An 8,158-nucleotide genomic window follows, 5' to 3' on the forward strand; every position below is an offset into this window, starting at 1 on the left:
GTGTGGACTATGATGAGACCTTCAGCCCAGTGGTGAAGCCCACTACGGTGCGCACGGTCCTCTCGCTTGCGCTCTCGCGCTCCTGGCCTGTGCACCAGCTGGGTGTGAAGAATGTGTTTCTTCACGGCACTCTCTCAGAAACTGTCTACTGCTCTCAGCCAGCGGGATTTGTGGACTCGAGTCATCCGGATATGGTCTGCCGGCTCAACAAGTCTCTCTATGGTCTGAAGCAGGCTCCTCAGGCTTGGTACTCTCGGTTCACCACGTTCTTGCTGACATTGGGGTTCACCGAGGCCAAGTCCGACACGTCTCTCTTCATTTACCGCCGTGGGGATGAGACTGCATATCTGCTGCTCTATGTCGATGACATTGTGCTCACAGCCTGCAGTCAGCAGATACTTCAGAGTGTCATCTCCTCTCTGCAGCAGGAGTTTGCTATGAAGGATTTGGGTCAGCTCCACCACTTCTTGGGCATCACTATTGAGCCTCGCCCGTCTGGTCTTCTCCTTCACCAGCGGCAGTACGCACTCGATATTCTGGAGCGGGCTGGGATGACTGATTGCAAGCCCTGCTCCACTCCTATCGACACTCAGGCGAAGCTGTCTGCTGATATGGGTGATCCGGTGGCTGATCCTACTGCCTACCGGAGTCTGGCCGGCGCTTTGCAGTACCTCACCTTCACCAGGCCGGACCTCACCTACACTGTTCAGCAGGTCTGTCTCCATATGCATGATCCCCGGGAGTCACACCTTGCTGCGCTGAAGCGTCTCCTCCGGTACGTCCGTGGCACTATGGACCTCGGCCTGGTGATTCACCGCTCGTCCTCTACTGAGCTGGTGGTCTACACCTACGCTGACTGGGCTGGCTGCCCAGACACTCATCGCTCCACTTCCGGCTACGCCGTCTTCCTGGGAGGCAACCTGGTCTCCTGGTCGTCCAAGCGGCAGCCGGTTGTCTCCCGCTCCAGTGCCGAGGCGGAGTACCGGGCTGTCGCTAACGGCGTGGCGGAGGCGTCCTGGCTACGACAGCTCTTGGCGGAGCTCCACAGCCCGCTCGCCAAGAGCACGCTCGTCTACTGCGACAACGGCAGCGCCGTGTATCTCTCCACCAACCCCGTCTAGCATCAGCGGATGAAGCACGTGGAGATCGACCTATACTTTGTGCGCGACAGAGTCGCAATCGGCGCTTTTCGGGGTATACTAGATGAAGCACGCGACAGATCGACCTATACTAGATGGTGTGGAAACTTTGACTGGGGTATTTGTATTTGCAGCTACGAGGTTAGCTCTGTGCAAGTATGATAAATGTTATAGTTTTTGCAGACCTAGTCTTCAGCTCTTCTATTATGTACTTTCACAAAGTGATGAAATATGCTGTTGAGTTACTTTTGTTTTATTGCTATGGACTATATTGACCAGCCACACAACGTTTTGCATAAGAGCTTTGCATAGGGTGAAAATGCTGTGGAGTTTTTCTTTTTGGCTAACGTTAGGGAATTTGACTAAATAGCTAGCTTATTTAGTTAATTTGTGTTGCATATTCTTATGGGATGGCTTGTTATTTTGTGCAGCAAGCCACAACTAATTGATGCTGCGCTCTTGCGGCCTGGAAGGTTTGATCGTCTAGTCTTTTGTGATTTTCCTCGATGGGATGAACGTTTGGAAATTTTGAAGGTGCATTCTAGGACGGTGAGTCTTCTCTTGGAAACCTGTGGCCGTTGCTTCTGTCATGTTTTCTCGTGTCTAATTTCACCAAACTTTCCAGATGCACTTTCTTTGTATGTTGCATCTTTAGAACAATGCTAGCTTTCGTCTTAACAAGTTTTCAGCTTATCTTAGTTGGGCCTCATTTCTAGTTTTGCTTTTAATTTCGGAAAGACTTCAAGCTGAGAAGTGTATTTATGCATTTCATGACAGTGTGTTATTTCATTGAGGTATTAGTATATTTCTTTCACTCCTTGCTTTATGTCTTTTGTTGGTATCAGGTTTCACTGGCAAGTGATGCCAGTCTGGAAGATGTTGCTTCTCTGACCGAAGGATTTACTGGTGCTGATCTCGCCGCTATTCTAACAGATGCTGGGTTGGCAGCAGTTCATGAACTTTTGGACAACCAGGGTAACGGGGTCCCAGAAAGCGAACCGTGCATCAGCAAAGAACTTCTCATGTCTGTTGCTAGGAAGGCTAGACCTTCTACACCTGCAGATGAGAAGCGGCGGTATGATAAGGAGTTTGGTGAATTTGTATCATCCAGGAAGTCTATTTCCACAAAGGTGTACCTCACATCCAATTTACATCATCAAACCATTGATAGCTGTACTGGAAAAAATCCAGAACCTTCTAGTGTTTCTTGTTACCTGAGATTCCAAGAATAACCAGTGGCAGCATTCGGTGCAGGCAAGAGAGTCGAAAGGCAAAAAGGTCACACTAGCTTGAGTCTCTCCAACACATCAGCGTGTTGCGAAATCGATCAGGTAAGGTCAGGGGTCAGACTATTTATTATCTAATTGGACGAAAGTCCACGAAATATGATGTTGTTGAGCATTTTGGTGAACTTGTTTCTACAATGAAGATGCTTGTCCAGGTTACTCTTATCTTATGTTCAATGGTACAACAGAAGATTGCTAAGCACCATGGCTGTGAAGCAGGAGGTTTGTGCTTAACTTTCCTCCGAAAGAAACAACATATACGAAGACAACTAACCAAGGTTCACTTGTGTTGTATGCCGAGGACAGCCATTGAAGGAATCCATGGCCGAAGGTGCTCCGACCAGATGTTGATAGCATTGTCACAATTTTTTTTTTTTTTGCGACGGGGTTAGTATAGTAAATAGAAATGCTAACAGAAAACATACATGCTAATCCTTGGCTCGTCTGTAAAGGATGCTGTGATACAGAGCCTTGGAAATATTGTTTCTGTACGGGTGGAGCTGATTGATTCAGGAATTTTAGCTGTTCTCCGAATTGGCGATTGGTCTAGTTACATGTGCTCAGGGTGGGGCTTTTACCATGGCCCTCTCTAGCCACGGGATAAGGATGTGCAACGGTTGAGAGTTGATTGGGGGAATAAGCACCACTTAGCTCTGCTGAATAAGCACCAGTTTTGTTGACATTGTAATGATTTTTTAATAGCAGCACTGGTTGGTGAGTTAGCAGGAACTTCCTGTCTGATACCAGAGATGTTATGGCTAAATTGCTGGCTTTATTGATGATGATGTAGGTTGAGGTAGATGGGATCTTGCCCTCACGCTGGAGGCTCCGAGATTGATCCTCTACTTCTTCCTTGATTACAAAAGATCCTGCCGTGCTCCTTATAAGAGCCTGAAACTAACAAACCTCCCTAATTTAGCTAACCTGTTCCTCAAGGAAATCAACCGACTAATAAACCAAAACAAATATCTAAACCGAACCAGGACTCTTGTCCTTGGACCTGCGTCAGACTTGGCACCAAAGAACTTGTCCATAACAGGCACTTTTTGTTTGTATCATATTGGTCTTTGTTTAGGTTGGTTGCGGAGAAAAGATTGTAGGAACCATCGAGTCCGCGAGCTCCGTTTTGTTTGTGGAGGCAGAGAGAGCCCATTGTAAATGCAAAGCCTAAGGCGCTTTTTTTATTTTTATATTTTTTATTTTCGTTTTTTACAAAAATATATTTTCAATATTATAATTTACAGTTTTGTACCCCTACCGCCCTCCTGCCGCCCCCCAGGAGGGCGGTAGGGACTTATTTGTAAATAAAAAAAATTTATTTGCGCGGACGCCCTTGGCGGGAGCCTGCCGCCCCCCTGCCGGGCGGCAGGGGGCCTGCCGCCCGGCAGGGGGGCGGCAGGCTCCCCGACATATTGCCCTGCCCGCTGTGCCCATTAAATATGTTTTAGATATGGATACAAATAAAAAACCATTAGTAAAGAATATGAATATGAAAAGTATAAGCTAGCAATTCACACACATACGCAAATGAGAACGAAATAGGTGATGTATGAGAACGAAATAAGTATAACATGATGACATGTCCATAACAAAAATACAGAAACAGCTAGAAGCACATCCTAACCACCCCGGCCACCCCGGCCATGTCGACCTCTTTTACGCTGAGCGTGGACGTGGTCTGTAGAGTAGGTGTGTCGCTATGGAGGCCCTACGTCTCTACCTGGACGTCCGGTGGGCACAGGTGTCTGGAAGATAGTATCGGCCTGCGGGTTAGGTGTAGAAAATAACCGACTCCAATCTTCGAAGTTCGCCTCAAAGGTATCCTGTGTGTGCCCTATACAGTAGCAATTAAGATATCTTAATCATCGTCTTATAAGTCATATATTTTGGTATATATTCATCATACGTACCTGGTGGTGGTGGATACGATGAATGACCCATATCAGGAAGCTGGTGGTGCGATCCTGTAAACCGTTCAAATTATTTAAAATATTCATACAGATAAGAAGCACATTATAAATTCGGGCTACAGATTAGGTATTTACCTTGCGTTCCTTCTGCTGTCGCCGTTGGTTGAAATGACATCCCTGCAGCTGGTGCCATGGTACTAAACTGAGTCCCTCCGTGAGGTTGGTAAGGTGGGTGTGCATCACCTGTATGCACTGAGAATTAATTGTTGGCTTCGAAGTAGGAAGTTAGTAAGTATCCTCACGTACCTGGATAATGCTGCTGAAACCAATAAGGTGCTTGGGAAGACTGCTGCTGTGTGGGACCACAAGGAAACGAGGTCGAGGCTTGAGACGAACCGTACGAGTCATCGTACGATGTCCGGCTACCAAAGGCTTCAAGCATGGAATGGGCTCTTTGTGAAACTCGGGTCCAGGCCGACTCTTGCTCATTCCTATCCATCATAGATCCCCCTCGAATCCTCATCAAATTCGCCCTGGCATCTAAGTCCATCAACCTGCACATTTCAAACTGCAAGCAAGAAAAAAAAAGACATTAACACTGTAATCCAAAGTATTTGAAAAGCGATGATAACTTTGACTCATCGCCCCAGCTAATGCTTCATCCCTATGTCGTGCGTACCCATCCTGTGCTGTCGCAACATGCGGCTGTGGTTGCATGTCAGCATATATCAAGCGGCAACGAGTCTGAGGCTGGTACCAGCTCAGATACGCCCTGTACGAAGCCTCCGTGTGTGCAGGGGTCGCAAGCGCCACGTTCTCCTCTGCCTGGTCCCAGGCATCGACCCAAGGCTGCACCCTTGTCACCCACATGTTGGAGAAGGGTTGCCCAGTCCTCGATAAACTAAATATTGAAAACAATTTAGTCAAATATGATTAGTTAACCATACAATGCATAGTCACTGAAATAGTATATGAATTGTTACCTGTGGTCATGGCGTTCGACCCGATCCAATGCTGACGGCACAGGATACAACTGTCTTTGACCGAACTGTCTCCTGACTCTGTCCGGGCAGTGAGCCTCAATGTAAACGTCGTACACCAACGCTGTAGTTGTCATCCATAAGGCCTGGTCCTGAAAGCAAACCGAAGATATCCCGATCGGTGCACGAGTGTTTATAGCCAACTCGGAGTAGGGCTCCCACACGACGTCTTCAGGTGTCAACCGATCAAACTCAGCCACAAAATCAGGATAGGCCCGACGAGACTGTACGTGGGCCCACCTCTTCTGCACAAAATTAATAATAATATGTACAAATAAGAAATACAAATAGGGTAAAACAAAGCAATAGAATTGCCAACAGAATAGTACGAGTAGCAGTCATTTCCGTACCTGACGAGCGTACCAGACAGTCCCCATGGTGGGCCTATCGTCCTCGGTGTCACCGTACATATCCAGCTCATACAGTGAGTGGTCGACAAGCGGGCGACCAATTGCTATCCTCTCGTACGACCAAAGCTGTAGCAGAATTGGACATCCTGTAAGAATTGCATTGTGCTTATTTTGCACCGATGCCTTGCAGAGGCCACGGTACGTGGCTGCAAGTACCGTTGCACCCCAACAATAAATTTAGATCGAGAAAGTTGAGAAATATTTATTACTTGCGGTTAGGATCCAAAATCCGGCAGGGCTTCGCCGTTACAACTCCCTCCCTCACCCCTCCTCTCTCCCTCCCGCTCTCTGGATGTCGTGGGAAGCAAATGAGGGGGGAGGGGAAACCTTTTATACAGGAGGGGGGAGCCTGCCCCCCCCTGCCGGGCGGCAGGCCCCCTACCGCCCAGTGGAGTGGCGGCAGGGGGCCTGCCGCCCGGCAGGGGGGCGGCAGGCTCCCGCCAAGGGCGTCCGCGCAAATAAATTTTTTTTTATTTACAAATAAGTCCCTACCGCCCTCCTGGGGGCGGCAGGGGTACAAAACTGTAAATTGTAATATTGAAAATATTTTTTTTTAAAAAACTAAAATAAAAAATATAAAAATAAAAAAGCGCAAGCCTAAGCAGCAAATAACGTTAGAATTGGCGCGAGAGATGTTTGGGCCTAATTGTCACCCGGGCAGGAGGTGAAGAGCCCAACAACACAAATACACGGCTCGCCAGCAACCTGAGTTAGTGGGCCCGCGGTGTCAGTAGGCTGCCAAGGGCGAGCCGACCCCGACCCCCGACGAGGAGAGAGGCGCAGCAGCCAAGGGGGAGGGAGGCAGAGAGAGGGAGATCAACCAACCAGGCGGAGGAAGGAGGAAGGCGAAGGAGGGCTCGTCGGCGATGGCGTCTGGGTGGGGCATCAACGGGAACAAGGGCCGCTGCTACGACTTCTGGCTGGAGTTCAGCGAGTGCATGAGCCGCTGCCGCCAGCCCTCCGACTGCGGCCTCCTCCGCGAGGACTACCTCGAGTGCCTCCACCACTCCAAGGAGGTGAGCTACTGCCCCATCCGTCTCGACCCCTCTGCTCCCGCCATTTGGTTCGATTCGTCGCCTCCGACTCCGAACCCTAGCGTCAGATCCCCGCCCATCATCGTGTTACCTGTGTTCGACGGCCTAGGCTAGATCTGCCGCGTCCTTCGTATCCCTCCTATGCCAGGCTCCGATTTCTCGGTCTTGGCCTCTGTTGTCGTCATCTGTCTCTGTGAATGATGATAGTATGGGGAAATGGTTGAGGTTTGATCTCATGTCCATTGTATTGGAAATCCATTGTAGTCCCGCTTGGACATCCTAGGTAGGGTATGGGATAGGGACTTATTGGATGAATTGGGATCTGACTCCACTATATGCTTTAATTGGACTGGCTAGCTTGAGGGTTCTATGTTGCAATTGCTCTATATTTCCTGAAATGGAGACATTGCGCTATATTTCCTGTAATTCATATTCTTGTCCCAATGTCCTAATACAGAGTATTTTGGTTCCTTTACATTTAAGTTGGCAATTCTTGCTTCTTGTGATTGGATAACTAATTCCAAGGATTAGTGTTCCAGGATATGACTAGAAAATGAAATCACATTCTTCATAATACTCCTCAACATAGCATGTCCTCTGAACACGTGAAAATGGATAAACCCCTGATTCCAGAAAACTAAGAAATATTCTGAATTGTTGACTACTGAATCCCATTACGAGACAAGTCAATAAAAAATTAGAATAGCTATATTTGTCTGAATTCTCTTGTTGTAAACTTCTGGTCTATTAAATTGGATTTTTCAATAATTTTTATAAGTTTTTTTTGGTGGGGGAAATGGATTATCGAGATGAGCTGATCTTGGAAAGTTGACCGAACACTTTGTGATTCTTCTTCTGCAGTTCCAGCGCAGGAACAGGATCTACAAGGAGGAGCAACGTCAGATCAGAGCTGCTGCTCGCAAGGCCAAGGAGGAGGCTGAAGGAGCCCCTGCTGTTGCAGCTCACCATTAGTCTCCCTGCCAATTTTTATGTGTGTTGTTTTCTGTCTACTCATCTTTGGTTCGGCTGTGATGCTAAGAGCAAAGTAATAATCCTCAATCTCTGTTGGACTACACAGAATTTTTTCCCCAGCTCACTCCATGCTTGTTCTATATCAAGACTTAAGTTAAAAAGTCACGGTCATGAAGTTTCTACATGTTTGGGGATATTGAGCAGCAAATGGTGTTTGAATCAAGCATCAAACATTTGCACATGGACACCTCCGATGTCTCTTGATTTTCCTGTGGCATTCGAAGAGAAACATTGTGCTTTTACTGGATATATGATGGTTGATTTTGGTGGGATAGTTTCTGGTTGTTGCTTTGCACGCCCATCCCGA

The 8,158-nt window shown here is 47.7% G+C and overlaps 2 protein-coding genes across 2 annotated transcripts; both read left to right on the forward strand.

The window, feature by feature from the left end:
• The first annotated feature begins 1,203 nt into the window (after nt 1-1,203).
• Nucleotides 1,204-3,154, forward strand: LOC120678315 (peroxisome biogenesis protein 1-like). Its single transcript, XM_039959440.1, has 6 exons — nt 1,204-1,280; nt 1,571-1,688; nt 1,985-2,269; nt 2,394-2,470; nt 2,569-2,647; nt 2,732-3,154. Exons 1-4 carry the CDS (start codon nt 1,204-1,206, stop codon nt 2,430-2,432), a joined length of 519 nt encoding a protein of 172 aa, XP_039815374.1. The 3' UTR covers nt 2,433-2,470; nt 2,569-2,647; nt 2,732-3,154.
• Nucleotides 3,155-6,485: 3,331 nt separating this feature from the next.
• On the forward strand, nt 6,486-8,074 carry LOC120677737 (NADH dehydrogenase [ubiquinone] iron-sulfur protein 5-B-like). The gene is made up of 2 exons (XM_039958918.1): nt 6,486-6,801; nt 7,681-8,074. The coding sequence occupies exons 1-2, from the start codon at nt 6,652-6,654 to the stop codon at nt 7,789-7,791; spliced, it is 261 nt and encodes an 86-aa protein (XP_039814852.1). The 5' UTR covers nt 6,486-6,651; the 3' UTR covers nt 7,792-8,074.
• The last annotated feature ends 84 nt before the right edge of the window (nt 8,075-8,158 follow it).

The sequence above is a fragment of the Panicum virgatum genome, chromosome 6N, assembly GCF_016808335.1.
Source record: "Panicum virgatum strain AP13 chromosome 6N, P.virgatum_v5, whole genome shotgun sequence".
Taxonomy (NCBI): Eukaryota; Viridiplantae; Streptophyta; class Magnoliopsida; order Poales; family Poaceae; genus Panicum; species Panicum virgatum.